This window comes from Colletotrichum destructivum, chromosome 10 (assembly GCF_034447905.1).
Source record: "Colletotrichum destructivum chromosome 10, complete sequence".
NCBI classification, from domain to species: domain Eukaryota; kingdom Fungi; phylum Ascomycota; class Sordariomycetes; order Glomerellales; family Glomerellaceae; genus Colletotrichum; species Colletotrichum destructivum.
In genome coordinates, this window is record NC_085905.1 from 681,871 (window position 1) to 709,595 (window position 27,725).

Sequence of the window (27,725 nt, forward strand, 5' to 3'; positions counted from 1 at the left end):
TGTTGTTATTGTTGCTGCTGCTCTTGCTAGCGCTGCTGCGCCCAGCGTCAGTACAGCGCAGCCCAGCAGGGCTACTTACGGCGGCGGCAGCAGCAGCAGCAGCAGCAGCAGCAGCAGGACGCTCTCTGCTGCCTTGAATACGGGATGGATTCGTCACCCTCATTTCCCGATGATGCGATACCCAGCGGTACCCAGATGATGAAAAGCCAGTCTGCAACCAGAGGAGGAAAATTCCATGAAACCCCAGTGCCTTGTGAAAAGAGAGAAACGGGCGGCGTCGCTTATCATTTCACGCGCCGTCTCGGGGCGAAATCTTGCACATGGTCGTCGAGTATTGTGTGTGCTGCCGAAGCGCCTGCGTGACCCTCTTGGTGCGTGCCGCCAAAGCCGGCCGCCGCATGTGGTGTCGGCGGCTGTGCCGCTGTAGCCAGTGGTCGAGTGCCGGGATGGTGTCTTGTTGGACGGCCATGATGGAATGGGTCAGACTGTGTGGCCTAACACGACAGGGTGTGGAACAGTGACAACTCGACAAGTGAGCCCACTGCCCGCTAGAGCCTGCGACCTCTGTGAGTCTGCCACCACATCCGACTACCTAGGCACAAAGTTGCAGGCAGATAGGTACCTGCACGTGTATACAATGAGAGACAGTACATAGATACTGGGGTGTTCTCACCTGTACCCGAAGGTTCAGCCAGACAGGGGCACGAAAGCCCCTCCTAACCCCCCCGAACCGACCCCACTTTGGAACACAGCGAGATGCATGCCAACACCACTGACAACCACTGACCACCACTAACCAGTGACTTCCGCCACTGCCATCTCTGCCCCTGTCACTGCCCGAGACTGGTCTCGTCACTCACCCTTTTTTCTGCCGGTTCTGTCATTCTGTCATTCGGTCATTCGATCATTCGACCCTGTGTCTCTCTCTCTCTCTGTCTATCTCTCTATCTGTTGTCTCTGCGTCTCTCTGATTCCGTGTCTGCCGTCTCCGCCTCCCGACATCCATGATCCATCCTTCTGCTTTCGCTCTCTCTGCTTCGTCTGTCTCGGTACGGCGCCGCACCGTCCTGCGCCGCGTGCCCCTTCACTCTCCGACTCTCACCAACCCACGCAAACTTAGCCCACGTCAAATCGAGTAAACTCGACGCACCGCAGCGCAACCCAACGCCAACTCGCTCTCATTGACTCGTCATTACCTACCCCCCCGAAAAACCCTGGTCCCTTCTTTTTCTTTTCTTTATTGCCGTCCTATCTCTTCTCTCTCTTGCTCTTGACCCGACACTTACCGCCGCCACACACGAAACAGACCGAGATAGATAGGCGACAAGAGACGCACACACACACACACACACACACACACACACACACACACACGAGACTGCTGCCCAACCCTTTTACGCTGGGTGTCCTCCACCTTACAAATCATACCGTCTTCGCTCGCCTTCTATTGCCTATCACTTCAGCCTTGCCACACATACAACCCGGATAGCCTCATTCTCCATCTCTCGCCGCATGACTTTGCGCATGCTCGGCCCCTGTGCAGTCTGCCGCTGAGCCACTGCAGCAGCTGGTCCGTCCCTTGACATTCGACGACATTATTGGGCTGCCACCAATTCTCGCCGGACTCAACCACCAACTGTCCGGCCGTCCCCGTACCCGTCCTACCGTGCGCACAACATATACACCACACCGACCGTCGTCTGTCGTCTCTTGACACAGCATTCGACACTCTGCCCTTCAGCCTCCGATCTTTCCTTCTCTCCCATTCTTAACGACCCGATACGATACCCCAATCATGCGTACTCCCAGACTCGCCATTCTCGTCTTCTTCTTCGTCGCCTCGCTCTTCCTCTTTTGCCGATCCGTCTTCTCGTCGCCCCGCCAAAACATCGCCGTCGCAGCCGCCGTCGCAGCTGCCGCCCCGGCCGCCGTTCCGCCCTCGCGATTTCAGAGCCTCTTCTCTTTCAATGCGCCCTTCTCCATATTCACTCCAAACGCCGCCATCACCCTGACCGACGACAACAGCACCTCCTTCGTTGCCCGTCCCGCAGCCTTCGGCCCGAACCTGCCCAACAAGGGCCTCAGCGGCCAGCTATGGATCGGCAGCGGCTTCTCCGACGATAACCTGCAGGAGGGCGAAGGCGAGGGCGAGCTCGGCTGCACCGACATTCCCGGCTGGGAGAACGGCAGGCCCAACGCCATCCTCAAGTCCGCCGCCAAGGCCATGTCCAAGGCCGACGCAAAGCCTGCCACTGCTGCTGGCAAGCCTGCCCACCACAAGCGCGGCATCGTCGACGCCGACAAGGACGCCCTCCCCGCCGCCGTCTCCCAACCCAATACCCGCCTCAGGTCTAAGATCCGCCCCCTCGATGACGGCACCGACGACTACCTCCACCAGGGTCTCGCCCGGAAGCCCACACCCCATCGCGATAGCGCCATGTCCACCGAGTCGACCCACGCCGATATCCAATCGATACAAGAGGCCGCGGAGATCGCCGGGAAGATTGTGCTGCTCAGTCGCGGCGGCTGCGGCTTTCTTGAGAAGGCCAAGTGGGCCCAGCGACGCGGTGCCATCGCCCTCATTGTCGGCGACAACACAAAGGGCGGCCCCCTGATCCAGATGTTCGCCCGCGGCGACACCTCCAACGTCTCCATCCCCTCCGTCTTCACCACCCGCACCACCGCCCATCTGCTCTCCTCTCTGACCCAGCCCGGCAGCTTCATCGAGGACACCATCGACGAGCACGGTCGCCCCGCCCTCAAGGTCCTGCACTCTGACGGCGCGAACCGGAAGAACCGGAAGAACAAGCAAAAGGCCGCTGCGACGACGCCTACTCCGACCCCCAAGGCCACTGCCACGCCCAAGGCCAAGGCCAAGACTGCTGCTGCCACCAAGGACAAGTCTGCCAAGGCCAAGCAGACGACGACCAAGCCTCGCGTCGGCTTCTTCCGCTGGCTATTCAGCTGGGGTCGCAGCCCGGGCTCCGGCGACGGCAGCATTCAACCTCCCACCAGCGGCCGCCATAATTGGGTGCTCGTTGACGATTGGAACGAGGCCAAGGATAGGAGCATCAGTGACAGCCTCGGAAAGGCCGCCAAGAGGGGCAAGGACAAGGCGCCCGAGCCCTCCAAGAACGAGGACAGCTTCCAGATCGGCGTCCAGGACTGGCGAGACCCCGACTTGGTGGATGCTCCGAGCACTAAGGACAAGGATGACAAGCCGGAGCGGGCCGGTAAGACGGGAAATGTTGCAAAAGCGGCCAAGGATCTTAGCGGCCCCAAGGGTGGAAGCATCACTCCCGGGAGTGGCGAGTACAACCCTGACTTGCCGCCGGTCAAGGCCAACGGCCCCGCCTCTTCCGGAAAGGACTCGTCCTCCCACGGTGGCATCATGTCCAAGATCTTCGGAGACGACGACGGTGCCGATTTCTCCAAGGAGGACAAACCCAAGGACCCTCCCGCGCCAGAGCAGCCGAGCCCTGACGACGGCCACGAAGACGATGACGATGACGATCCCATTGGCCACGATGGTCTCTGGGTCACCATTACGCCCTCGAGCAGCTCCAGTCCCTTCTTTGACACCCTCTTAGTCCTCGTCGTTAGCCCCCTCATCACCTTGAGTGTTGTCTACGCGCTGTTAATCCTACGCGCCCGCATCCGCCGAAGGCGCTGGAGAGCGCCCAAGTCGGTCGTCGAGCGTTTGCCGGTGCGCACCTATCACACCGTCGCCGCCTCGCCCGTGCCTTCGCCCAGAATACCTTCGCCCACGATCGCTACCCCCACCACGCCCCTGCTACAACAGACCCCCACCCGGCCGCGGCCTCGTTCTAGAACAACGACGGGAATACCTGAGTCGGAGAGTCTGTTGTCCGTCAACGCAGCCCTGCAGATGCCTAGGTCGCCTCTGCGGCCCGAGCATGAAAAGCCAAACGGCAGCTACTCGAGTGAGTGGAAGAAGTATATGGGTAGACAGGTTGAGTGCGTCGTCTGTTTGGAGGAGTACGTCGACGGTGTCAGCCGCGTCATGAGCCTGCCCTGCGGCCACGAGTTCCACGCCGAGTGCATGTAAGTGTCTTTGGATCTTTTCCGGGTTTACAACACTATACTAACAATTCTCAGCACGCCCTGGCTCACAACACGCCGTCGTACGTGCCCTATCTGCAAGGGTGACGTCGTCCGATCCCTTGCGCGCGGCTCCCCGTCCAGCCCCCGCTACGAAGCGTACCACGACGACTCTGACGACGAGGTGGAGGCCGAGGCGTCCAGCTCGAGAGACAGGGGCGACGACGTCGAGCAGGGGATCCTCTCGCCGGCGCCTAGAGGACGCCAGACCCGACCAGACGGGTGGCTGGGTATGCTGTCAGGCAGCTTTGGCGCATCCTCTCGCGCGAGCCGATCGCCGCAGCAAGATGACCGCAACAGGTGATTTAGTCACTTGGTATCCACTCTCGCAATCTCATCTCTTCCCTTTTATGACTGGTGGCTCGTTTTGTTGTTTTTTTTGGTTCTCCCCGGGTACGAGACCCGTGGGAAAGGCTGGGAGGGATACAATGGCGTAACATGGGGTCTCTTGGGCAATCACTGGGACGGGGATTTGGGCAGCATGGCCGGGAAATTCAAAGCTTGCCCCGGCAGAGAAACGGGGAACCTCAACACACTCGTTTCGATTGTTGTCCTTTATTGTTTTTTGTCTGATTTTCAATCATTGCTCATTCCGGCGGTCTTGCCAATCCTCAGACAAGGAGGGGAGGGGGGAGGTTGGAAGCGGGGGTAGAGCAAGAGTATATAAGGGTGTGACGGGAGGGGGGTTGATGGTGTGGGTGAAGTGGGTGAAGTGGCTATTATACCCGTCGTCTCGCCTCCCTACGCGGGGTGGCGGACGCCTTTTGGAATATGAATTCCATTGCCAACGCTTGCGTGTGTGTGGTTGATCCAGATGCGTGATATGATCTGTTTGTTCTGGGTGGTTACATCCTGTCGGCCTGGTGTTGAAGTTTCCCTCCCCACCGTTCGGGACGGTGAAATGTCGTGTGTTGGGGGTATATCACCGGCGTCTCCTACTGATGATACCTGGCGAGGCTCGCAGGCTCCTTTCGTCTCCCCTTTCAAGCGGACCCGTCTCTGGATGTTCTCGTTAGGGTCCAGATACTCGTTCCCGGCACCGGCTGGGTACGGAACCAAAGTGAGGTCCCTTCGGTCCAGGTCGTGTGCCCTCACCCGACGTGCGGGAGTCACGAGCCGGGTCTCGAAGAATGGGGGTGGCGGGTTAGTCGGCCCGCAGAGCGAGGTGTAACCGAGCCGTCGCGCAAGGGCGGATGTAGTTACGATCATACAGGTTTACTGTAAATATGACCGGGCGTTACGAGGGTGGTCCTGTGAAAGAGATGACGGCTCCTCCATAAATGCATGGGAGTGGCTTCACATGTCGTTGTAAAGGATCATGCGCGGCAGCTCCCTCTCGCTGACGGAGTGCGCCCACGCGGAGCCAGGGGAGGGGGACGTCATCAGGGACCCCGGCGTCGCCGCCACTCCTGCTGCTGCTGCTGCTACTTCTGCTGCCGTCGACGTTGTGAACGCAGTGGTGGTGGAAGAGGAGGGCTGCGTTTCCGGCGGCGGGGAGGGGGATGCCGCGAGGGCGAGGAAGCGGATCCTCTGGGGTCCTTTCGGGAAGGCTCTGAGACGGTGTTAGTCGGGGTAATACCTCGATGACACTGGTCGTATATCCAGGACGGATGGATGCAAAAGACCATCGGGGGGGGAAGGGGAGGGGTGTCACATAAAATGGAGGGGGGGACTCACAGCGCGGTGCCCAGCACGCCGCGAAAAAGGTTGGCCTCCCTCGACGACCCGGGATCCTGCACCCGCGCCCAGAGAAACTCACGCGCGCGATGGACGGCCTCGTCGATGCGGTCCTGCAGGGCCGGGAAGAAAGGGCGCAACGAGAGGAGGGAGATGACAAGACCCTGCGGCCCGGAGGCGAAGCCGACGCCCCCTGAGGGGGCGGATGCGTGCGTTTCGGGGGGTACGCCGTCGTCGTGATGGTGCTGCTGTTGCTGATCTCGCGGCGAGGGCCAGTCGCCGTCGGGGAGTTGGAGGTCCAGCAGGGCGGAGAGGCGCGGGGCGAGGGAGGGCGCGAGGGGCGGAGTCGTGAGGACGAGCTGGGTTAGGGTGCCAAGGACGCCGTGCGATACGCCGTGGCGGTCCGCGGGCGAGGACGAGGGCGAGGGACAGGTCCACGGGGTAGAGGGTGAGAGGAGGTAATCCGAGACGTGGACTATGGTGCGGGAGACGAGGGGGGCGGAGGAGGGAACCCAGTGCCGGATCAGGCGGAGGAGGTAGAGCGTTCCCGCGAGGCCGTGAAGGAGGCACGTTGGCAGCGGTGGCAGAGGCAAAGGCGCGTGGAGGGCCGCGGCGGGGAATGGTGATGATGACCCTGCGGCGGCCGTTGGTACGCGGAGGATGTATTCCACGACCGGGGCGAGGAGGGCGAGGAAGACACGCACATGGGCGAGGTCCTTTGTGACACAGGCACGGACAGCGGGGCCGGCGAGGGCGTCGGATAGGAGACCTAGGACGGCGGGGACGGCGGGGCTGGGTCTGTCGTCGTCGCCGCCGGGAGCGAACGGGGTAATCGGCGCGGAGGGCGTCGGGATGTTGGAGATGTAGGCGCGGGCCCAGTGGATGGCCGGGTAGGAGTGGACCTGCAGCCGCGGGTGGTCGGCGGAGACGGCGAGGAAGAGATAGGCAAGCCCGGTGTGAGACGTCAGGGGCCCGGTAAGGGTGGAGGGCGGGTGCGTCGACTGCGGCGGGGAGAGGGCAAGGACTTTGGAGAGGTAGGTTGGGAGGGGGTGGGGGTCCATTCTTGGGAGGTGTGTGAGATGTAGGGAATGAGATGGAAGAGATAAGATGAGGTATGGGGTGAGAGGGTGGGAGGTGAGAAGGAGTGAGATGGGCGGAGAGAGAGGGTTGAGGTGAGGTGTGAAGATGAGATGATGCATGTAGGAAGTGAGCAGGCGGTCAAGCGTGACATTGAGCTCGTGTGAGCCGTGAGCTGTGTGCTAGTCGAGGCGGGGACTGGGATGCGGGGTCGGAGGTTTAGGGGGGCTAAGGATTCCAGGGACCGGGAGGCTGGAGCGGGGGATATGGGGCAGACAGGCCGGGCGGGCGGGTGGGTCCCTGCCGGAATGCGGGGTGTGGTGCTGGTCCCTCGTGCCGGTGTGCCGTGGCTCGTGAGAAGAAATGAAGAAAGGCGATGAAGCCGGTCAATCTGGGTCCCTTTGAACCTAGATACAGTTGCTTCCGAACCACGTGCCTCAGTTGAATTAGCCTATCCCATCAATAAGTAGGGCTACTGTAGAGTGTTTCTATGTAGGGCTGGCGCTGGCAATAGTAAGCAGGTACGCTGCAGGTATAAGCCGGAGACTCAGCAGATCTTCAATCCGTACAGCCCGTTTTCGTAGAAGAGTACCGCTTAGTCTTGGGTTCAATCTTATTTACTACGCGATTTGAGTGTACATTTCGCTTGGTTTCTTGACCAACGCGCCATTACGGGTAAGGACTACCGTTTCCGCGCAGAACCACCATTCCAGTAGACCCGAAAGTGGTATGGCCTTCCATCACGCACCGCCTGATTCGCCAGGATCTTGCAATGTGATTGCGGTGATGCCAAGAATATTCGAGGTGAACCTCGCATAACGCACAAACAGGGTATCACTTCCGCACGTGGAGATTGCTTCAGCGGCTAAGTCGAGAAGAAACTGCCCAAGGCATTCACGATGACCGTTGATATAATTGACCTTGATACCAATCACGTGGGAGATCGCGGCTTGTCGAATGCAGGGCTGGATTTCGGAGATGCCGTCCAACGAACAAGCCGTGCGTCTCAAAGTGCCAGGACTCGTTTGAGCGGGGACTTTTTCGACGGCGGTCGGTAGCTTCAGTGTAATGGGGGCAACGTCATTGTTGTCGTAAGACTTCTCAAGAGCGAGGTGATGTACCCCGGCTTGGCCATCGGGATGGTCCCATGAATTGAAATAGACCCTGGTCTTGTCCCGCGGGACAGTCAAGATCCTGTCCGTGGTTTTGGCATGCCACCCAAAACCTATCACCCGGCCTTTGTTTGTTATGAACTTTGTAACGTTAGTTCCGTGGCGATGCTTGTGGGATGTGAGTAGGAATTGGCGTCTTACGCTCAGTCCAATCTCAAGCCACCGCAGGTTGAAATAGTGGCGGAGTTGACTGGCAATATGAGTGATGAACTCGCCCTCATCTAGAGGCATATACATCCAGTGAGTAGCCCAGTCCGGTGCATTTTCATAAAGGCGCGAAAAGTCTTTCTCTTCTCGCTTGTGGGTGACAATGTCAAATATGCGATCGCCGCAACACGCTACCAAGTAGCCGATTGCGTCCGGGTGATTGCAGTCGAAGGATTTCATGCGACTTCTGGGAGGAGGAACGGATGAAATGCCAATAGTAACGATGGGTGCCAGATCAGGGGGAGACGCCGGTGGGGTCTCCCAAAGTAACTGCGATAAAGGATCGCTCGATAGGTTCCTAGGCAAGCCTTCTATGTGGCGAACCTTGAGTCCCTGTGCGTAGATAGTTGGCCAACATCCATTCCAATTGCCAAGGCAGATTGCAATAAAGGGAGTATCTCTGCCATTCTTACATCGGTTTGAATCTTGACGGTAGAACGCACGTCTGCCAGCGGAACCTTGCGCCACCAAACCCCTGGTACTGGTCTCTGTTCGTTGCACCAAATCTGAAGAGCGCCAGGCGCGAGGAAAACGACGCGGCGGATGCGTTGATGGTCTTCAGAGACCCAGACCTCCACGCCTGCGGTTTTCGAGTCCTCCTTTGTCGGAAAAAAGAGACGCGTGTCGCTGCTAGACGTACCCACCGGCGAGTTGTACAAGCTCCTAACGTAGATGTTCCCATCAACTTTCACGTAAGACGCCTAGATCGGCCCGGAAAGATCGATCTCGGATGTTGATGCCTTCGCATCAGCGGGAAATTGGCCCTGTAAAGTAACGACAGCGCATTGGCGTACAAGGTGGCCTGCAACCAGATACCACAGCTCCGGGGGGATGTCGGGGAATAGCTTGCAACGTTTCAGGTTCTCGGCCATTGATGTCTGAAAATATTGAGAGCGTCGTCTTTGCTCTGTTGGAGGTGCCAAGAACGCAAAGTCGGTTGCGGCAAGGAATGTCGAGGTTACGGGTGTCCTCAAAGCCGAAGAGTGGCACTCGAGGTGGAGACAAAATGTTTCTTCCGTGCAGCGGCCACAGAGATGTTCTCTGTGATTTAGGTGGAATGCGATATCTTGATCCTCATCTACGCACTCTTGGCGGGTCTTTTCGAACTCAAATGCGCGGGATACGTGATCGGCGGCGGGGTCTAGGGCTGTAAATTAAGAGGCGGTTGTTATATGGCGTCCATCGCATGTCAGTGACGAAGGGAGGGGGCCTTACGAAAGCAGATAGCCCCACCCTGCATCAGCTCGAATTGACAGAGGCGGCATCGTGGCTGCGGGATGCACCATCTTACACGCGATGGCACAGACGTCTCAATCTACGTTGCGGGAGAGAGGCATCGCCCGAGTGCATGGGAAGTCGTTGAAACCCATTTATCTTAGGCATGTTCTTGCATGTAAAGGGCAGCAATGCAATTTGTAGGGGTTAAGTAGCAGCCAACAAATATATGCAATGCAAGGGTATAACGTACTATTCGGCTGTGTAGTTGTATACGCCGTGAGGGAAGGTCACCAGATAAACTAAGATTAAGTTCTATGAAATAGCCATAAAAAAATAGACTACATACAACACCAGGTATTCGCTGGTCGTCACCGACCCAACTACTAATCCGGCCCTCACTGGCTTATCTATGGGAGAGCGGACGGGATCCCGAGTTCTCCAGTGGGTATGGTCGTATGTGCTAACTCTTGGGTGGCAAGATGGCTATGAATGCAAGACGGGGTCAGTCGGTCTACGGATGTTTCGATCACCACGATTCAGCCACCGCAAAACTGAAGTTGACAATGGAGTCCTTGAAGATTATGGTATGCACAGTTTCAGTTCAAGTTAACTCCACTTCGTACTGAGCATGGGTTAGACCTGATCTAAAAGTGGACGATATCGAAAGGGCTATTATCCGCTTCGAGCAACGGTTGCGTGCAATAACCCAAGCTTAGTTTTGTTGCACCTCTTTTGCCCTTGCTGCTTGTTCTAGGTGGGAGGCTCTTGTTGTCTGTCTCAGAGACCGTATCAGCCGTAGCGACACCTCTACGAGTCGGCCCAACGGCCCCTCATCCCCAGTCTTCACCTTCGCCTCCGTCTCTTTGCTTTGAGCGTTGAGGTCCTTAGGGGGATGTGCGTTTATGGATGAATGCCGTGTCTAGATTTGCTAGGCCTGGAGTCTACACGGAACCCGCCAAGCTCTCCATTGTTTTCAGCTCATCGTAGGCTTCTCTGCCTCTCTGGTCCTTAGCACTATTTTGCTTTTCCTATTCACCACGTCTACTTCAAAATCATGTTCTTCCGCGGGCTCAGAATCATCTGTTTTGTTTTCCGAGCTTCAACGGCAAGGAGAGGCTGAGCCGGTTAGGCGCCCTACCTCCCCTACCACCAAGCATACCAACCTGTTTCCAATTACCCGAGAACTTTCTCGTCTTGTGATCGACCCTCGGCCACATACAAGTTTCGTTCATCACACACAGACAGCCCTTTCTCCGATTGCCACACTAGACTGTCGAGAATAAACAGCGCTCAAGCACAGGATCTTGTTCTCCAGCCTTCCGGGCCCTTTCAGGTATGCCGTCCCATTCTATCCATGATGAACCAGAGTGAGAACCCCTACCCAGTCGAGATTAAGGTGTCTCAGAGCCAGAAGCAAGAGAGCGGCACATCACGCGTATACGCTTGTTGTTCGCGCGGTTGAGAACCCAAACACATGTGGAGAAACAAGTTTGACGGGAACCGGAAACCCCTTCGTTGAGTGACACCGGCCAATATTAATCAAACGGAGAACAGAGCATTAAAATCGTGGGCGGAAGCTGCAGGAACACGAAGCTGAAAGCACTCCAAGATGATATCAGCAAGGCTCTCTATAGATTATGTTGTCAAGTCCCATGTTTAGCCATATTCCACGCGCAGCGCGCTACGCCGACATGGTCTAGGTTCCGTTGACCACTAGGGCAAGAAGGGGGTTCCTGACAGTTTCGACGTCCAGCGAATTTGTATACCTATGATGCAAACTTTCCCAATTGTCTGGATTTCGCGGACGAACAACTTCCACCTTAAGTCTGGATGGCATGTCCGAGCATTATTTGTTTCGTGTTCCCCGTTTCACTTTTAATTCAACTCTGCACTTACAAATTGTATCCGTATGCTTGCATAGGTTTGAGCCCACCTTCGAACCCTGCTCGAGGCAGGATGTTCTAAGCTTCTCTGAACGATGTCCTTGACCCAGATGAATTGACAAGCTAGGAGCGGGTCACAAAACCTGCGTTATCGAATGCCATTTTAAGTAGGGATAATGCTTCCGCTCATGTAACAACGTCACGTGGTCGAATCACAGCCCCCAAACTCACACGACGGGGCATTTGACTTGGTGACACGCTGAATACGTCAGGCCGTAGCAGATGAATGGATAATTATATATGCTTAACGCCAAACATGGACTGTGTGAGCATGTCCGCCTGCTCTTGGGCGAAGCAAGACTTTAACGTAGCATGACTCACCCATCCGACCATCTGTGTGTCGTGGCCTATGGGAGATGAATGATATATGAATGCCACCCAATCCAACGAAAGGAGGTTAAACTCCCCTTGATTCCAGAACGCCAGGGCAACTTTGCTCTCCACCTGCCTCCTTTCTGGGGCGTTTTCTTTCCTGTTCCGAGCAGGTCGTACATCCGATGTTGTGTGATGCCGTACAAGTACACGGGTGGTTGCGCCGTCGTCTCTTCATCCTCTGTTCATGGTCATCGTCGCGGTCGACACAGGAGCCCAGCCCGGACCGCTCGTATTAAATGGGAAGTTGATGCGTGTGGCGCGGATCTTCGTCTACATGACGGAGCACTCGCCCTCCTGTTGCTTGCCGATCTTGCTGCGCGAGATGCGCTCCCGTTGACGAGGACCGCTTTTGCCGGCGCGTTTGAGGTCCTCGAGACGCTCACGGGCCTTGGGGAAATCTTGGGCTGCAGGGAGCGGTCAACAAGAGCTTGTCGTGAACAGATGCATCGTACTTACCAGCCGCTCTCCAGTACCAACGCTTTGCGTCCTCCATGTTAGCCGGCACACCGATACCCACTTCGGTGAAGTAGCCCATCGCGTACTCAGCCTTTGCCAGACCAGCTGTAGCAGCCTTGCGGGCCCACAAATACGCTTCCGTGTCGCTCTGCTGCAAGACGTTATCGCTGCCGGTGAGATACCAACCACTAAGCGACAACTCGGATTGATGCTCGCCCTGCTGGGCTGCACGCGAGTACCACATGATGGACTGCCGGGGATCCACGGGGCAACCCATCAAGCCGTACTCGAACGCACAGCCCAGGCGGTACTGCGAGAATTTATAGCCAAGATCAGCTGCCTGCCTGAAGAGCGTAAACGCGTACGCCTCATCCTTGATGATTGCATCATTGGGGGCAGCCGATTCGTACAACAAGCCCAGCTCGTGCAAGGCGTGAGGATTCTCGGCATCAGCCCGTTCAGCTGCCCTCTTCAGCCATCCAACAGCCTCGCGGGGGTTCTTTTGCTGGCCGAGAAGGCCCTTCAGAAGGATCATGCCGACCTTGTACATGGCAGGCGTGTCTCCAAGAGTAGCGGCTCTCTTATACCACTGAATCGCTTTCAGAGGATCCTTTCTGGTGCCGCCGCCTTCTTCGTGTCCAATCTCGCAGCACACCGCCGTCCGGTAGGCCGCCGCCGCGTGCCCGAGCTTAGCAGCCGATTGGTACAGCGTGAAGGCCTCCTTGTTATCGGGCTCCAGCCCGAACAAGCCACGACCTAGGCAATCGGCAAAGAAGAACATGGCCTCGGGGTTTTGCGCGCTCGAAAGCTTCTTGAGAATCTTGTTGGCATCGGCAAGATACCTCTCGCGGCCGCGGGTCCTCATCTTAGGATCTGCGAGGGCAGGGGCCAGAACATCAGCAGCTTCCACAAGTCTCTTTGCCAGCCTCAAGGCGGACTCCTGGTCGTTCGGGTTCGACTTGATGGTCTGCCGCAATCGCTCCAATTCCTCTTGGGTAACGGGTGTGGTGATGTCTTGCAGCGAGGACTTGCTCGGTTGGTGAGGCAGCATTTGCTGCTGCGGTGGGGGCCCACCGCCAGGACCCGCGGGAGGCGTCGGTACGTTGGACGCGCCGCTATAGTTGCGGATCGGCGCAGGCTTGTCGTTCATGTTGACCATCGAGTTGGGCATGTGGCCAGGTCGCACGGGAGCTGGGTGCGATGGAAGACTGTCGGGGCCGCGGTTGGGTGAAGGGCCCTGGGGCATACCAGGACGCCCCATCTGGGGGTTTTGCGGCTGGTCCCAGCCGTTCTGTCCGTTGTAAGCTTCCTGGTACCCGTTGTCCATCGGTGGCATAGGCGGGGCATCGCCAGCCATCTCGAACACGGCCTGCTGCGATTGCCTCAAATCGGGTTGCGACTTTGTTCGGCTCATCTCGGGCACGCGCTTGGCACCTGGCTGGGTGTGCTGGGCGATGCCGGGCCTCATGTGCTGGTCGAAAGACCCGCGAGTGCCATTGGCTGGCGCCGCGTTAAAGTCGGGAACGTCGTGCTGGGCGTAGCTGGCGTTGCTCTGGTTGCTCATGCGCGTGGAATGGTAATACGCATCGTAGACATCGCCAAAAGACGCTCTAGTGTCCCGGTATGGGTCCTGGCCGCCATCGTACTCTCCACCATATCCGCCATGTTGAAGGGGTGGTTGCTGGTGCTGGTGGTGCTGCTGCTGAGGTTGGTGCAGAGGCGGCTGCGGCATCGGATTCGGGGGATACATGCGCTGGGGAGGGGGGCGGTTTCCTTGGGCCGTCGAAGGTCGAGGGGGTACTCCATTGCGCGGGGGCCCCGGAGGGCCGCCACCATATGGATCCATGCGCGGCGGAGGCGCACGTCGTTGCGATCCATCGTTGACGGGCATCGTCATGCTCCTGGAAGGAGGACCGAAGTCGTCTCTCGGGGGTCCCGGTGGACCGTAGCCGTCGCCTCGTAAGTCGGGTCCGTACCCTGGGTCCGGACCGCGGCGGGGATCTCGCGGTGGTGGCGCTCTGCCGTTGGGAGGACCAGAAGGCCGTTGACTGCCAGCGATGTCCATCCCGGCCATCTTGTTCAGAATGGCGGCCTCCGCGTCGAGGTCCGTCTTGCGACCCTGCCCTGGGAATGCCGGGAAAGCGCCACCGAAGCCTTGGGGGCCGGGCGGGCTCAATGGCCCTGGGTCTTGCGGGCGGTGGCGATTGGCTGGCTTTTCATCAGCACAGGAGAGGCGCAAATGGAAGGGCGCGACTTACGGGTAGGCTCTGAATTCGCCGATCGTTCGTACTGGGCAGGGCGACCTCCTCGGCCCATGGGGAAGCCTCCTCGGCCTCCTGGTCCGCCCCGGGGCGGGTGTGCGCCGCGAGTGCCATCGGCCGTTGGCGGACGGGGTATGGGACCGCCCCTTCCCATTTGAGGCGGTCGTCCTCCTCTCGGGGGGCCATTGGGCCCAGGGCCACCAGCGTAGTAGTCCTGCGGCGGATAGCCTTGATTCGGGGGCGGGGGGCCTCTGGCGTAGTTGGGATCCTGATATTGGCCGCCGTATTCCGGGCCGTAGCCTCCGTCGTCGTAGTAGTCGTAGCCATACGCGTCTTGCTGATAGTTGTCGTATTGCTGGGGAGGAGGACCCCGCGATGGGGGCGCAGGGCCGGGACCGGGACGAGGCGCGGGCGGACCACCGCCGTACGGGCGCTGTCCCGGGTATCCTGCCATTGTCTGGTGTAGCGCCGCTGGAGGTGTCGAAGCCGTGCTCGTCGGCTTGTCGGTGGTCGCGGGCACTGGGTGCAGAGGGGGGTTAAGTAGAGGTTGTGGTGATTTATTGACGTGTCGGAGTGTGGTCGCTGAATCGAAGTCGGAAAAGCGGCAAGTTAGGGGAGCTTCTAGGCGGCTCGGGTTCGCATAAGGTTACTGGAAAGGAGAAAATTAGGTGTAGCTCCACAGCTTGCCGGAAATGGAGCGTCTACAGCAGGCGCATAGCGAAGAGTGTCGAGAGGCCTAGTGTCGGCGGAGGGTGGTTCTCTTTGCTGGGGTCCAGCGGGTTTCGGCTCAATGCTGATCGACGGTTTCGGCGGGCCAGGCTATGCGAGAGAGCGGACAATTGGACTTGTTTTTCTTATTCTTCCTTCTCAACGGGGAGAGGAGAGAACAGACAGTTGACGAGTAGACACAGGGGACGCGGCCGTCGGCACACGGAGGCTAGAGCCAGGCGAACCAGGCGAGGAGGCGAGTTTCCAAGGAGATAAAAAGGAGGGAATAAGAAAGAAAAACAAGCCGCGCGTTGAGCAGTGCCGGGAGGGAGTTGAGCGGTGAATCAATAAAACAAGTGTTAAGGGGAGCGAGAGAAAGAGATGGAGAGAAGGTGGGTGTATGTGTATGTTGTGTGAGCGAGAGAGATGGCAGGTGTTTCCGGAACACGGCGTCTATTGGTGGCAGCGTGGCGGCGGTGGGGGTGAAGGCGACGAACTTGGAAGGGGGGCTGGGTTGAGCTGCTCCTGGGCAAGTCGTTGTGGAATGAGAAAGGAGCTGAGTTGTATCCGTAGGTATTGCTATGTATTGGGCTTTAAGGAGTGGAAGGAAGAGAAGAGCCTAGAGCCCAGGGTAGAGGTGAGAGAGAGTTGGAGCGAGGACGAGGTCTGGCTCATGCACGCATCCACATGCAGGGTGTGTGTGTGTGTCAAGAAGGACGACTAGGAGGTCGCCTGTGTGGTGGACGTAGAAGAGTGGAAAAGAGCAGCGGATGCGGTGCGACCACGGCGGGTTGGGTTGAATAGGTAAAGACAAGACGGTCGGATGACTAGGTAGGTGGTCGCTTGCGGATGGGCTGTACACGCAAAGTGTATGTACATCTGGCTATGGCGTTTTGAGCATGCTCGGTTGAGTACCTCTACTTCATTGCCACGAAATCAGTACCTCCCTCCCTCGCCTAGAGACATTGCAAGTGACTGTTGGCGTTGGAGCAGGTGATGCTGGAGGAGCAATGAGAGTCTATGAGACACACAGCCGTTGAACTCGCAACTCTTCTCATTCACTACCTACCTACAGACAAGAAAGAAAAGGTAGCGCAGGCAAGCAATTGGCTAGGAAATGTAATTAGTTCGTTCACCCGAGCGACATCAATAACATGACGACAGCATGTTTGAGAAGCCGCCGGCCAGGCCCGTGTCCCTCGTCGTCTTCCTCCATGCTCTTGCGATTCAGAGCCACAAATTATCAACGATGGATAGATGTTACTATTGTTATCATTAGTATTATCGCCCAGGGCTCTCTTAGCTTCATTTCGTCGATGCGTTTTGTGTCCATGCTCGGCTACCAAAAGCCTAAGAAACAACAAAAAACCCCAGCAGAAAGACCACTTGACATCGACCCCAATCAATACACCAGAAGCCGCTACAAAGTATGGAGACAGTGCAGTAGGTACCTACTCAAGGTACCTAGGTAGGCACATGAACCCCACGCGATACAACGCTACTTCGGCACCTGCACCCATTGAACCGAGCGACAGAGTACACCTCACTAAGGCAAGGTACGCATGCAGTGTCCGCACTGCCGCCCGCTAGCTCGAGGGTTTATTGTACTTTTGCTCGACGCTTTTGCGCATTGGTTTGGAGATCCAGCAATAGCAGCACAGCCGCTGGAACTCGAGTCCGCCCACAACGTCAACAACAGAGACCGGGTGGTGTATCACTCTGCAAACCATAGTCTCTAGTCAGTGAGTCAACATGCTTAGGGTCATTCATTTTTTATTTTCGATACCAGCTGGGTAAGTATGTACGATGTACTCGCCTGTGAAAAACACACACCATAGAAAAAGAGAGAGAAAGAAAAAAAACCACCAGGCAAAGGTTCATCCGAGCGCTGCAACCAGGGTCTTCCCGGCGTCGCGACTTGGAACTGAGGTCATGGCTGCGGGTACGTTGGCTGGCTGCCCCGGCTTTCGCATTTCACATTCCACAACACATCCCCCCCACGGTCCACCAAGGGGACCTAGGGACCCTCTCGCTGATGAGAAAATCGGAAGGGAGGTTGAAAGAGAGAGTCAGTCGAACGGCTAGAGGTTTCAATGTCCCGGATGTCCCAGATGTCTGCAGCAAAGCTGATAGTCCTTCCTACTTGTATCCCCTCAGCACTAGAGACACATCAGGCTCCATTGGGTAATCGCCAAAGCTTCATCCGACAACTCTCCCCTTTTATGCTTTTTGCCTTTGCTTTCGCAAGACGAATACTTGTAATCCAAATACTCTGCGCCTGTGCTCTCAAGGAGAGGACAAAAAAAGAACACAAAAAAGACGACGCTGCTTCAGGCATCCCGCCTATTCTCATCTCAACTGCCCGACTGCCCGATGGCCCGATGGCCCCTCGTCGCACAATCGTGTCCTCCCAAGATACAAGGATCAATCCCCCAGCGACCCCCGTCGGACTAGTGCTGCAGCAATGCGCTCTCCCCGTGTCTCTTGAAAATTGAGAGGGTGCAACCAGAGCGCTGTATCAGAAACCCTCCAGTGGCGACCCTGGTTTGGTCCTTCAGCCCCCTTCCGAGTCTGGTACCCTAGGCTCTCTCTGTGCATGCCCTTGAAGTTCAAGGGGAGGGGTCCATTATTCAACACACATGAAAGCCCTGAAGAAATGGCATCCGAGCATCAAGGAACACGAAGAAAGCAAGGCTGAAGAAGAGCCCACGCTCACTCATGTAAGCCCTGCCCCCAAGTACGTCTCTTGGATGCTCTGGTACCCCTCGACCACCGACCGCGGGGCAATTAGGTTCGCCGTGTCTCTGTGCGCCGCCCACGTCCGCGACATTTCGTCTCATCTCTTCCCACCTTCCCGTCGTCTCCCGTCCTGTTGCTCGGGGCGCTGGTGAACGAACGGCTTGCGTGATTCCCAAGGTCAGCAAATGCCTGTCTGCCGCAGTCATTCCGAGGCAGCACCGCCGGCTCGCCTCCTCATCGTGGGTGGTTCCTGGTAATCAACTACCTGGTCGCAATGCACACCATCTGGCGGATAAACTGTTCCTCTCCCCAGAAGACGAACATCCTTGTGATGGATTCGATTCGTCAATCGGCCATCAGCCTCTTGGGTCATGCTCAGGAGGCCTCTACCCTATCGTATCGCTTTACGACGGTGTTACCGGCCGGTCGCCTCCACTTCCTCGACCGCCGTCCGGAGTGGGCGCCTGAGAACCTTACAAGGTCGAATGGGAGGGCCGTTCGGCCCGGTTCAACGTACAGCCAAGAAAGCATTTGTGGGTTCCGCCATTTGTCTGCGTCAGCTCCCCGTTTCCGCGAGCGTGATTCCGCCTCGCGAACGGAAAAAGGGGCAGAGCGGCCAAGGTCCGAGTGTCCTTGAGACGGTCCAGGATTTTCTACACTACAGACCGACTTGTCGAATAAAGATGCAGGCAGGCACTGTTGCCACACGCAGAGGCCCATACCAGAGGTTGACCTTAAAGAAAACCTACCGAGGCGACACCGCAAATAGGCAACGTGCTAGACTTGGCAGGCAGGCACGTTTCCGCGGATTCACCCTTGGCTTTTCTTGTTCCCAGGGATGCCGTGCCGCAGCTCGCGGGGGCCGGCGCTCGCCTTCGACCTGTCATTGGGGGTTCTCTTCGGGATGGCCTTTCGCGTTCCTGCAGCTTGGAGAGGCGGACTGTGGACGTGCCGGGTTGTTTCTTCGTCTCGTCCATCTGGAGCGCTGCCCGTCTCCAAGTGGTTCGATGCCCGACACACACCACAAAAGAGTCTGTCGTTGATGGGCAGAACAGTTACACAGCCCCCAACGGGCGATTGCTCTTCCGCGTGCGCCATGAACCGGCAGATCCCTGTCATAGGATTTGCTGGTAAGTTGAGGTGATGGTACTGTCTCTGGGCCACGATGACGACTCAGAGCCAAGAACTGCCTTCAGTTGTCCGGATACGTACCGAGGCGCAAGCACGGAAGCACACGCCACACTCTCCAGCTTGGGCCACCTTCTTCCATCCATAAGATGCTCAAATCCCCACCGCCTTCCTGAATAGGACAAGGTCGGTAGATCTCCAATCAAGCGCGTCAGGTTCGTCATCGACTGTGAGAGCATTGCCTCTCCGTCGCAAGAGAATACGGACCACCGCACCCCGACCGCCGCTCCATCTCCCCATCGCACGAAATCGCACGCAATGGCAAAGAAGGCTACGAATTGGAAGTTGTGGGGGAAGATGATGCTCGGGTATGGCGCCGCCCCCCCGGCAAGACGTTTGCGAACAGCCGACTGACCAAACTCGCAGCGGAGGCGCATTCTGCATCGGCGGCCCGGCCTTCACCATGTGGGTGACACCAACGGAGGAGGAGCTGTTCAAGAGATACAACCCCGAGCTGCAGGCAAGGAGCCTGGCGAACCGCGAGAAGACGCAAGCCGAGTTTGACCACTTTGTCACCAAGTTGAAGGAGTACTCCAAGTCAGACAGACCGAGTGCGTATCGCTTTTCCGGTCCTAGGATTCGGCTTTGGCTAACGAGAAGCAGTCTGGACGGTACGAGACGAGGACATTGAGAGACAAAGGGTGGCACGGATCCAAGAGCAAAAGAGAAAGGAAGCCGAGCTGAAGGCGCAGCAAGCGGCGATGAGGCGAGAGTCGGGAATATCTGATGATCTGGACTGATGTCTTGTCTCAATTCTGCAGACCGCACTGTACAATTATACGTGATGGATTCGGATATTGGGCGTGTGCTGTGCCGTGGGCGACTGTATAACAACAAGAGATACCATGCCGGCCTCTGAGGGCTGGCTCGTTGGCGTTCAAAATCTCGGGTACGGCTTGACGATTTCGGGTGAGCTGCAATTCAGGAGGGGCTGGCTGCTTCCTGGGCGGAAAGAAATAATCTCAACGTGACCAAAATGTTCAGTGGTACACCCATCGTCATCGTGTCAATGAGACCCCTCCAAGGACCAAAAAAACCATAAGGCTCGCCGCCATGCCCCACCCCACTCATATCGGTGTGTGCTCGGTGAACATTCCGCCAAAAAGGAACGTACCTCTCGGCACATACTAATTCCGCAAGCGAGTCAACTCTTGGCAACGCACAAAACGTCCATCATCACATTGCTCACCCAGAGGTCAGAAGCGGCTCAGCCTTACGATACTGGATAGATAGCAGTACGGGACCGTGACGAGACGAACGAATTACGGTAGGCCTTCTTTTTTTTTCATTTTCTCCGCCGCGCCGGGACCGGACGGGAAAACCTTCGTCGTCACCTGGCCGTGCCTCGCCAGAGAGGGGGGTCGGCCGGTGGCTGCCCGCCCGGGTTTTTCCCACCTCCAACCACATTTTTTGCTAATTGCCCTGGCCTCTCGCACAGCACAGCTCCTTCTTACTCTTCCCCCACCCGCAAAACCTCCCCAAACCGTCAAAAGTTCGAGCATTTGCCCACCATGTCGGACGTTCAGGAACGCCTCAAGAAGCTCGGCGCCTCCGCGCGTATCGGTATGTCTCTGGCAATTTTTTTCAATGTCCCCAGGATTGAATTATGGTGGTATGGATCGAACGAAATGAGTGACTGACTTGTTGCGCGCAGGGTATGTGTGACCTCCGAAAAATGACCCCTCACTTGCCCTCCATTTCCTCCCTCACCGAATCGACGAAAAGAGAGAGGGAAAGCCCACAAACCGCTGTCCCGCGATTGCTGTTGCACTTAACAATGACTGACGTTTCGATTCCTTTTCGCCCGACAATAGCGGCAAGGGCACCCCCCGCAGAAAGATGAAGCGTGCGCCCGCGCGCTCCGCTGCCGACGACAAGAAGCTCCAGGCCGCTCTGAAGAAGCTCAACGTCCAGCCCATCCAGGCCATCGAGGAGGTCAACATGTTCAAGTCCGACGGCAACGTCATCCACTTCGCTGCTCCCAAGGGTAATGACCCCCCTCCCCCCTTCCTGCTTTGCCTCAACGAGGAAGCTGTCACCAAGCATCCGAGTTGGGAGACCATTTTTACTAAGATGCCACACCCTGCCAACAGTTCACGCCGCTGTCCCCGCCAACACCTTCGCCATCTACGGCAACGGTGAGGACAAGGAGCTCACCGAGCTCGTCCCCGGCATCCTTAACCAGCTCGGCCCCGACTCCCTCGCCTCTCTCCGCAAGCTCGCCGAGAGCTACCAGAACATGCAGAAGGAGGGCAAGGACGGTGAGGAGGACGACATCCCCGACCTCGTCGAGGGTGAGAACTTCGAGAGCAAGGTCGAGTAAATGCGAACCAAATATAAAGAGGACTATTAAAAAAAGGGAAGCCCACAAGCCGGGTTCTTTCTTCTTTTTTATTTTTTGGTCGGAGTTTGATCGCGATGCCGGGTTCCCGTGGATATATCATCTGAAGCGTGTGGATTAAAGGAATGGGGTCAGGGTTGAAAAAGAAATCCAAAAGAGTCAAACTTTCATTTCCCAAACGCGACGATCGATAGGAGACGGGCCTTCTTCATGCCTGTACTTTTCCCACGGAACGGCGAAACAGTTTGGGACCTCGTGAAAGTGACGGACCACAAGCTGCGTGAACAACTGAGGCTCAAAGTCAACACACCTCTATCCATGCAATACCATAAGGAACACAGATGCTGGAAAATAATGAATGTGAGGGTGTCTACGCTTTGGTGGAATGACCTGATGATGTGAAGGTCTCATCCGCCAGTTGCCCTTTGGTAGAAACTGCGCAGGACGAATCTAGGGTGCTGTGTCTATAATCACAAACGCGAGAAGCCGTCGTCTCCGACATTCACAACCCATCCTGCCAGACCCTCTTTCCTGGCGATCCTCTTCGCCTCGCGTCTATCTGCCAGGAGCTCGCCTCCCTTCACCTGCGCATACGTCTCAATATCGACGGCGCGCCGTAGCAACTCCGCGCCGTCCCCTTCCAACCTCCCGGTAAGCGCCGCCGCGAGCTCCCACATCCTCCTCCTGGACACCAGGCTCGCGCCCCGGACGTCAAAGGCCTTGCGCCCCTGCAACACGCCCCCCATCGTCCCCTCGTCGACGCCGCTCGCGGTCCACGCCGCCGCCAGGTTGCTCGCCGCGATCCTCTCAGCCCCGGCCCTCGTCCCGACGCTCCTCCGGGAAAAATCAAACTCCCTCGCCGTCGTCCGCACCTGGAAGGGGAAGAAGCCGTAACCGCCGTGCCATTGCGCGCCCGCCAACGCGCGCAGCCGCCCCGACTCCGAGAAGGACCGTTCACACGCCGCGGCGGAGTGCTGCGACTCCGGCAACACGAGGGTCGCAAGATAGGCGTTGCCCGGGTGGACGAGCAGCGAGACGAGCGAGGAGAGTAGAGACGTGCACTGCTTTAGGGCGAGCTTGTCGGAGCAGGACTTGGATGTCGTCGGGGGCGCGTCGCCGCGGGCCGGCTTGCGGCGGACGACGCCGAGCTGGGAGAAGTAAGCGCGCCCGGGAAGGGATTCGGCGTCGGCGGCCCCTGGAACGGACGCGGAAGCAGAGTCCGGGACCTGCCACGGCGAGGCATCGTCCTGTGCCGCCATGGTGAGTTCCATGCTCGCATCGCCACAGGGGGCTTCAGAGCAGTACATGTGCAGCTTAACGTCGTCCTTGATGGCGAACGGCTGGGGCGAGTCGGTGGAAATCTCTGATGGTTCACGCTTCCTGATGAAGCCCGAGGCGGCGCCTTGAAGGTGGCTGTTGCACTCGTCCAAGAGATAGCGGTTGAAAGCGCGAATGGCGAGGATCTCGGCATGCCAGTCATGCAGAGCGTTGCCTTTCGCTAGTGGGAGTTTACTTGCGGGGAGGCACTTCATTCCCGTCCTATGAGTCCGTTAGTCTGGCAGTCTATAGAGGATAGTGGGAGTGGACATGAAGTGGTTTCGTCATTGGCGTATCGAGCCACGAGTCGCATGACGCCGAGATCCAGCATTCTATAAATGTAGTCGAGACAGTAAATCACATAAATGTTACTCTCTCGGTAGTTTAAACTTGAACTAGAAAGTGTGAATCAAAATCCGCCACCACACACTTACGCAAGTGAAAGACACGTCAAAACACCGTCCCTCTCGGCGACGATGCCGCTCAAGGGAACCCATTCGTGTAGTCCATTGTCCCTGACTTGAGGCCTGCGCTTCGCCGGGAGCCTCTGGAACTGCCGCAGGACCAAGGCGGCGACTTGTTCGGGGTCCGTCGCCATTTGCAGCCGTATTCTGTCAGTGAGAGGTCTCGTCGCCCTCAGCCAGCCGGTCATCCCGAGTTGAACGTTAACATTCCCGTTCCCGGGCTCACGTCCGGAGCCGTTCGGATCGACTGAGTAAGTGGGCCTACCGAGTCCAGTGCCGGGCTCTGCCCAGGCTTCCAAGCACCCTGGCGCTGAAGCGGTTGCGCCACAGTTCATACTCCCCACGCAGGGCAAACGTGCACCAGCCACCTCTTCAAGGCACAAAAACCCTGCCTGGACAGTCATCACCCACCCACGTGACGGGCTCGGTTAAGCGAAGGCGACAGTGTGGGGCCCAGGGCACACTTTCCCTCCCGGGACCACACCTTCCTGCGCCCGCCTCCAGAGTCGAAAATTGAGATTCTCGCGAAAGAGCGCCGTCGTTCACCCTCCCGCCTTCCCCCCCGAACCCTTCGACCACATCACCGACAAGTCAGCAAACGTTCGCATTCAACACCGCCAATGTACGTGCAATAGCCTCCTCTGCTCCTCCAAACCGCGTGAGAGTCTTGCGCACCCCCGGTCGCTCGTCTAGCTATATCGACAACCTTTTCCCGACCGACACATTTTGCGAAACCTCTTTCTCGACAATCACTCTCCGCATTAGCTAGACGAGGAACCGGATCGAAGGGTGCAGAAGACAGGAGAAAGCTTGACTGCGTTTGGATTTGGTTCTGACAGTTTATTTCAAGATGCGCACGTACGACGACACGTTCTCGGGCCAGAGAATCTACCCTGGCAAGGTACGATGACACAACCCTCCTTCCCATCCTCTACGGTGTCATCTCTCTCGTCGATCGGGGGAACTTTTTTGAAGCTGCTGGGCAGCAAGAGAAGAAGTCTGAGGTGGACAGGCGAGCATGCGGGCCTCGCGATCGGCTGGACAGAAAGAGCCTGGACATCCTCGATCGACGGCAGGGGGAAATGATCGAAAGAGAGCATGGGCGAGGCAATGGACATAAAAGGACAAATGCGCTGACGAGACTCTGAACTGCAGGGTAAGCTCTACGTCCGTGGTGACAGCAAGATCTTCCGTTTCCAGAACGGAAAGTCCGAGTCCCTTTTCCTCCAGCGCAAGAACCCCCGCCGCATTGCCTGGACCGTCCTGTACCGTCGCCAGCACCGCAAGGGTATCTCCGAGGTGCGTATCCCAGTTCCCGTCCTGCGCGACGCCGCCCCCGCGGCCCCGAGCAGATGACTGACCCCCCTCACAGGAGGTCGCCAAGAAGCGCACCCGCCGCACCGTCAAGGCCCAGCGTGCCATCGTTGGTGCCTCGCTCGACGTGATCAAGGAGAAGCGCAACCTTCGCCCCGAGGCCCGCTCCGCCGCCCGCGCCGCCGCCATCAAGGAGTCCAAGGACAAGAAGACTGCCGCCGCCGCTGCCAAGAAGGCCGAGAAGGCCAAGAACGCTGCCGCCGGTGGCAAGAAGGCCCCCATCGCCAGCAAGCAGGGCTCCAAGGGCGCCGCCCCCAAGGTCCAGGCCCGCACCCGTTAAGAACGTTTTCGCCTTTTGACGGGAAGGGGGATCCCCCCCTGTTGAAGAGACGTGGATGAAGATAAAGACGTCAAATTATAAAAAAGATGACGATCAAAATGGGCATTTTGGGGCATGGCGAAGACGGCTAGCAATGACCCTCGGTCACGGGTCCGCGGCTGGCTGGTGGGGAGGACCGCAAGATGAACCTGTTGATAAAGATGGGACAATACGACCAGGTTCAACTTATTCGGAGTCGAGGGTTCTTTGTGCTTTGACGGCTGGTTCTATAACTACACAATCACGGTAGCACGGAATGCATGGATTGTCCCACGGGGATTACCAAGTTAATTGGGTGTGTCGCCTTTGCTTGGCTTGTGACTCGGTTGGTGGCGTACTGGAAGCTTGTCAGAGCAAGTGCCCATGACGTCCGATGTGTGATCCGGCTGCGTGCTGCGAGTTCGGCCGGCATGCTCTTTGCTACCTGTTTGTTCTTGGAGACCTTTCTTTGCCCCTGAAGGACTTGGTAGCATGGGCCTCGGATGCAAAGAAGATGAGAAGTCATTCTCGGCGAACGCCAACCACGGGCCCTTCCAACTGATCTATGTACGAATTTGTCCGCCGCTAGGCGATTCGGGCGTGACATCATCGGCCCTCCGTCCACGATCCACGAGCACATCATCGTCGAACCGGGAGTCCCCGTGCTTCTTCATATCCCGGTTCGGCCCAGCCAGCCGCAGGAAGCTGTCCGCCTCGGAGCAGTACCTCGAGCAACCAAAAATTTTTTTTTTTAATAATTTGCGGTTAATCCGTAACTCTGAGATGAAATGAAATTCACCATGTTTCCGGAAACTCGCGAGATCACTTGCGGTGGACGAATTGAACCTCTCCCTCCCCACCGGTCCGGGACATCCTCGCCGACCAGCGTCACCACCCGCATGCCACGCCCGTAACACCTCGTTCACGTGCCTAGACCCATCGCGCGTCATATAGGGCAGTCGAGATGCGGCTCGCGGAGACCGCCCACGCCCAACCTCCCCTACGACAGCTTCGGATCTCCGAGCCTCGTATTCCCGGGACTTTCCCCTCTCTCCATCAACTTTAAAAAACGACAAAACAACAGCTCACATCACAGTTCACGCAAAGAGGATGACGGGAAACGGAGAGTGTGGGCGGGTTTTCATAACCCCCAATTCATTGCTCTAATTCTATTGTGGGCAGAGTGGACGAATCCTGTCTAGGATTTTAAAAAAGACTTTTGTCTACGCACTCTAATCCCCGTGTCTTCAAAGTCTTGGATGTTTCTTGGGCATTTCTCATAACGGTGACGGCAAATAAAAAGAACATTGTCCTCAGAAAAGACAGAACTCCTTTAAAGAGCCTTGAGGACGGGCTCGGCGCCAGAGACCTCGAGGCCCTGGAGCTCGGTCTCCTTCTCGGCGTAGACAACCTTGCCGTGGTCGACGACGATGGCGTAGCGGGCGGTGCGCTCGCCATGGTTCCAGCCGATGGAGGTGGAGAAGGCAGCGTTGGGGTCGGAGGCGAAGACCTAAGAGGGAGCGTATTTTAGTTTTGTGGATTTGATGAAGTGTGTAGACAAAAACACCGTGTGTATTACGTGACGAGGGGGGTGAGGTGATGTGATATGAGTTGCTGCGGGATCATGTTGAGTTGCGTGGGAGGGGCAAAGTGGGGGTGGGGGGGCTTTTCCCTCTGAGTCGGTGAGGGGCAGAGACAGACAGCTGTTGAGAGCTCCAACGGAAAGAGGGGGGAGGGGTAGCAACATAAATAACAACAGTCCGGCGGCATTTATGACCACGAGAAGAAAAAGAGAAAAAGGAGGGGGGATTGGGGGATTTCAGAACTGTGACAGGCGCGAGGCAAAACGTACAATGAAGTCGTCCTTGATGTTGTTGGCCTTGCCCCAGCCGGACATGACGAAGGGGTCGTTGTAGGCGAGGAAGATGACCTGGTCGACGCCCTTGGCCTTGAGCTCGTCCTTGTGCTCAATGTAGCCGGGCAGGTGGGACGCAGAGCAGGTGGGAGTGAAGGCGCCGGGGATGGAGACGATAACGACCTTCTTGTCCTTGAACTCTGTATTGCAAATCAGATCGTCAGTACGCGGGGCGCGGGATGCGGCGGACAGAGAGGTAGAAAGAGGAGAAAACATACCCTTGGTGGTGTCGTACTTAATGGGGATACCGCAGACCTTGAAGTCGGCTGTCTCCTCCTGGTAGGGGATGTACTGGAAAGCAACGTTCTCGGGGAACTGCTCGCCGACCTTGAGACCAGACATTTTGATGGTAGTGTTGGGTGTGTTTGAAGGGGTGTTGGAAAGAGGTTATCGAGGATTTGGTGAGAGAAGAGAGAGGGAGAGTGTTTGTGTTTATGTATGTTTCTTTGAAGAAAGGAGAGAACAGACGGGAGCCGGTGACAGTCGAGGAGGAACGACGCTGGAATTAGTACTGCGCGGGATATCGAGCGACAGCCGAGTCAGGGTCCCGGGCGGATTCTGCGAGCTTCCAGGGAAGTGGAGCTCATGATGATTTGTATTTGAGATACGGATACCACCATCCCCCCTAGGCGCGGGGCGGCCACTCCTTCAGGACTACTTTGTTTTTCTTATTTTTATTTGTTTGATGATCCAGAACCCCTTTGTAACATCTTTGCCTCGCATCTTTCACACCAGTTTTCTGTGACGAAAGAAGTACGTGGGGAGGGGAGGCGGAAAGCTGTTTGAATTCTCTCATAATTCTGGAGAGTTTTCAGGGCCAGCTCTCGTTCCTCTCTATTTCTCTGCACTATGTTTCTCTCTCACTCTCCTGTT

General features: G+C 57.2%; 10 protein-coding genes across 10 annotated transcripts; 4 read left to right on the forward strand and 6 right to left on the reverse strand.

The window, feature by feature from the left end:
* Window positions 1-289: 289 nt before the first annotated feature.
* CDEST_14494 (uncharacterized protein) lies at window positions 290-469 on the reverse strand (the record flags this gene model as incomplete). Its single annotated transcript, XM_062930650.1, has 1 exon — window positions 290-469. One exon carries the CDS (start codon window positions 467-469, stop codon window positions 290-292), a length of 180 nt encoding a protein of 59 aa, XP_062786701.1.
* A 386-nt stretch (window positions 470-855) lies between these two features.
* CDEST_14495 (Putative Zinc finger, RING-type, PA domain, Zinc finger, RING-CH-type, PA domain superfamily) lies at window positions 856-4,744 on the forward strand. The gene is made up of 2 exons (XM_062930651.1): window positions 856-4,065; window positions 4,120-4,744. Exons 1-2 carry the CDS (start codon window positions 1,796-1,798, stop codon window positions 4,424-4,426), a joined length of 2,577 nt encoding a protein of 858 aa, XP_062786702.1. The 5' UTR covers window positions 856-1,795; the 3' UTR covers window positions 4,427-4,744.
* A 674-nt stretch (window positions 4,745-5,418) lies between these two features.
* CDEST_14496 (Putative six-hairpin glycosidase-like superfamily) lies at window positions 5,419-6,860 on the reverse strand (the record flags this gene model as incomplete). The annotated part of the gene is made up of 2 exons (XM_062930652.1): window positions 5,419-5,674; window positions 5,800-6,860. The coding sequence occupies 2 exons, from the start codon at window positions 6,858-6,860 to the stop codon at window positions 5,419-5,421; spliced, it is 1,317 nt and encodes a 438-aa protein (XP_062786703.1).
* A 756-nt stretch (window positions 6,861-7,616) lies between these two features.
* Window positions 7,617-9,127, reverse strand: CDEST_14497 (uncharacterized protein; the record flags this gene model as incomplete). The annotated part of the gene is made up of 3 exons (XM_062930653.1): window positions 7,617-8,588; window positions 8,669-8,956; window positions 9,050-9,127. The coding sequence occupies 3 exons, from the start codon at window positions 9,125-9,127 to the stop codon at window positions 7,617-7,619; spliced, it is 1,338 nt and encodes a 445-aa protein (XP_062786704.1).
* A 2,500-nt stretch (window positions 9,128-11,627) lies between these two features.
* On the reverse strand, window positions 11,628-15,951 carry CDEST_14498 (Putative tetratricopeptide-like helical domain superfamily). Its single transcript, XM_062930654.1, has 3 exons — window positions 14,506-15,951; window positions 12,248-14,455; window positions 11,628-12,195 (listed from the first exon to the last, which is right to left on the reverse strand). The coding sequence occupies exons 1-3, from the start codon at window positions 14,960-14,962 to the stop codon at window positions 12,062-12,064; spliced, it is 2,799 nt and encodes a 932-aa protein (XP_062786705.1). The 5' UTR covers window positions 14,963-15,951; the 3' UTR covers window positions 11,628-12,061.
* Window positions 15,952-19,401: 3,450 nt separating this feature from the next.
* On the forward strand, window positions 19,402-19,883 carry CDEST_14499 (uncharacterized protein; the record flags this gene model as incomplete). The annotated part of the gene is made up of 3 exons (XM_062930655.1): window positions 19,402-19,451; window positions 19,510-19,694; window positions 19,747-19,883. The coding sequence occupies 3 exons, from the start codon at window positions 19,402-19,404 to the stop codon at window positions 19,881-19,883; spliced, it is 372 nt and encodes a 123-aa protein (XP_062786706.1).
* Window positions 19,884-20,313: 430 nt separating this feature from the next.
* Window positions 20,314-21,664, forward strand: CDEST_14500 (Putative nascent polypeptide-associated complex NAC domain, NAC A/B domain superfamily). Its single transcript, XM_062930656.1, has 4 exons — window positions 20,314-20,410; window positions 20,582-20,710; window positions 20,958-21,130; window positions 21,237-21,664. The coding sequence occupies exons 2-4, from the start codon at window positions 20,655-20,657 to the stop codon at window positions 21,464-21,466; spliced, it is 459 nt and encodes a 152-aa protein (XP_062786707.1). The 5' UTR covers window positions 20,314-20,410; window positions 20,582-20,654; the 3' UTR covers window positions 21,467-21,664.
* Window positions 21,665-21,830: 166 nt separating this feature from the next.
* Window positions 21,831-23,600, reverse strand: CDEST_14501 (Putative adenosine deaminase/editase, tRNA-specific adenosine deaminase 1; the record flags this gene model as incomplete). The annotated part of the gene is made up of 2 exons (XM_062930657.1): window positions 21,831-23,023; window positions 23,236-23,600. 2 exons carry the CDS (start codon window positions 23,598-23,600, stop codon window positions 21,955-21,957), a joined length of 1,434 nt encoding a protein of 477 aa, XP_062786708.1. The 3' UTR covers window positions 21,831-21,954.
* A 515-nt stretch (window positions 23,601-24,115) lies between these two features.
* On the forward strand, window positions 24,116-24,919 carry CDEST_14502 (Putative ribosomal protein L24e/L24 superfamily; the record flags this gene model as incomplete). The annotated part of the gene is made up of 3 exons (XM_062930658.1): window positions 24,116-24,166; window positions 24,421-24,564; window positions 24,638-24,919. The coding sequence occupies 3 exons, from the start codon at window positions 24,116-24,118 to the stop codon at window positions 24,917-24,919; spliced, it is 477 nt and encodes a 158-aa protein (XP_062786709.1).
* A 1,146-nt stretch (window positions 24,920-26,065) lies between these two features.
* CDEST_14503 (Putative Thioredoxin domain, peroxiredoxin-5) lies at window positions 26,066-27,397 on the reverse strand. The gene is made up of 3 exons (XM_062930659.1): window positions 27,071-27,397; window positions 26,790-26,992; window positions 26,066-26,447 (listed from the first exon to the last, which is right to left on the reverse strand). Exons 1-3 carry the CDS (start codon window positions 27,192-27,194, stop codon window positions 26,271-26,273), a joined length of 504 nt encoding a protein of 167 aa, XP_062786710.1. The 5' UTR covers window positions 27,195-27,397; the 3' UTR covers window positions 26,066-26,270.
* Window positions 27,398-27,725: the final 328 nt, after the last annotated feature.

Coding starts and splice junctions, on each gene's coding strand:
- CDEST_14495 (XM_062930651.1), top strand. CDS start 1,796: ATGCGTACTCCCAGACTCGCCATTCTCGTCTTCTTCTTCGTCGCCTCG. Junction 4,066..4,119: donor GAGTTCCACGCCGAGTGCAT/GTAAGTGTCTTT, acceptor AACAATTCTCAG/CACGCCCTGGCTCACAACAC.
- CDEST_14498 (XM_062930654.1), bottom strand. CDS start 14,962: ATGGCAGGATACCCGGGACAGCGCCCGTACGGCGGTGGTCCGCCCGCG. Junction 14,456..14,505: donor GGCGAATTCAGAGCCTACCC/GTAAGTCGCGCC, acceptor ATGAAAAGCCAG/CCAATCGCCACCGCCCGCAA. Junction 12,196..12,247: donor TTGGTACTGGAGAGCGGCTG/GTAAGTACGATG, acceptor CGCTCCCTGCAG/CCCAAGATTTCCCCAAGGCC.
- CDEST_14500 (XM_062930656.1), top strand. CDS start 20,655: ATGTCGGACGTTCAGGAACGCCTCAAGAAGCTCGGCGCCTCCGCGCGT. Junction 20,711..20,957: donor GCCTCCGCGCGTATCGGTAT/GTCTCTGGCAAT, acceptor GCCCGACAATAG/CGGCAAGGGCACCCCCCGCA. Junction 21,131..21,236: donor CCACTTCGCTGCTCCCAAGG/GTAATGACCCCC, acceptor CCCTGCCAACAG/TTCACGCCGCTGTCCCCGCC.
- CDEST_14503 (XM_062930659.1), bottom strand. CDS start 27,194: ATGTCTGGTCTCAAGGTCGGCGAGCAGTTCCCCGAGAACGTTGCTTTC. Junction 26,993..27,070: donor TAAGTACGACACCACCAAGG/GTATGTTTTCTC, acceptor TTTGCAATACAG/AGTTCAAGGACAAGAAGGTC. Junction 26,448..26,789: donor ACATCAAGGACGACTTCATT/GTACGTTTTGCC, acceptor GCTCCCTCTTAG/GTCTTCGCCTCCGACCCCAA.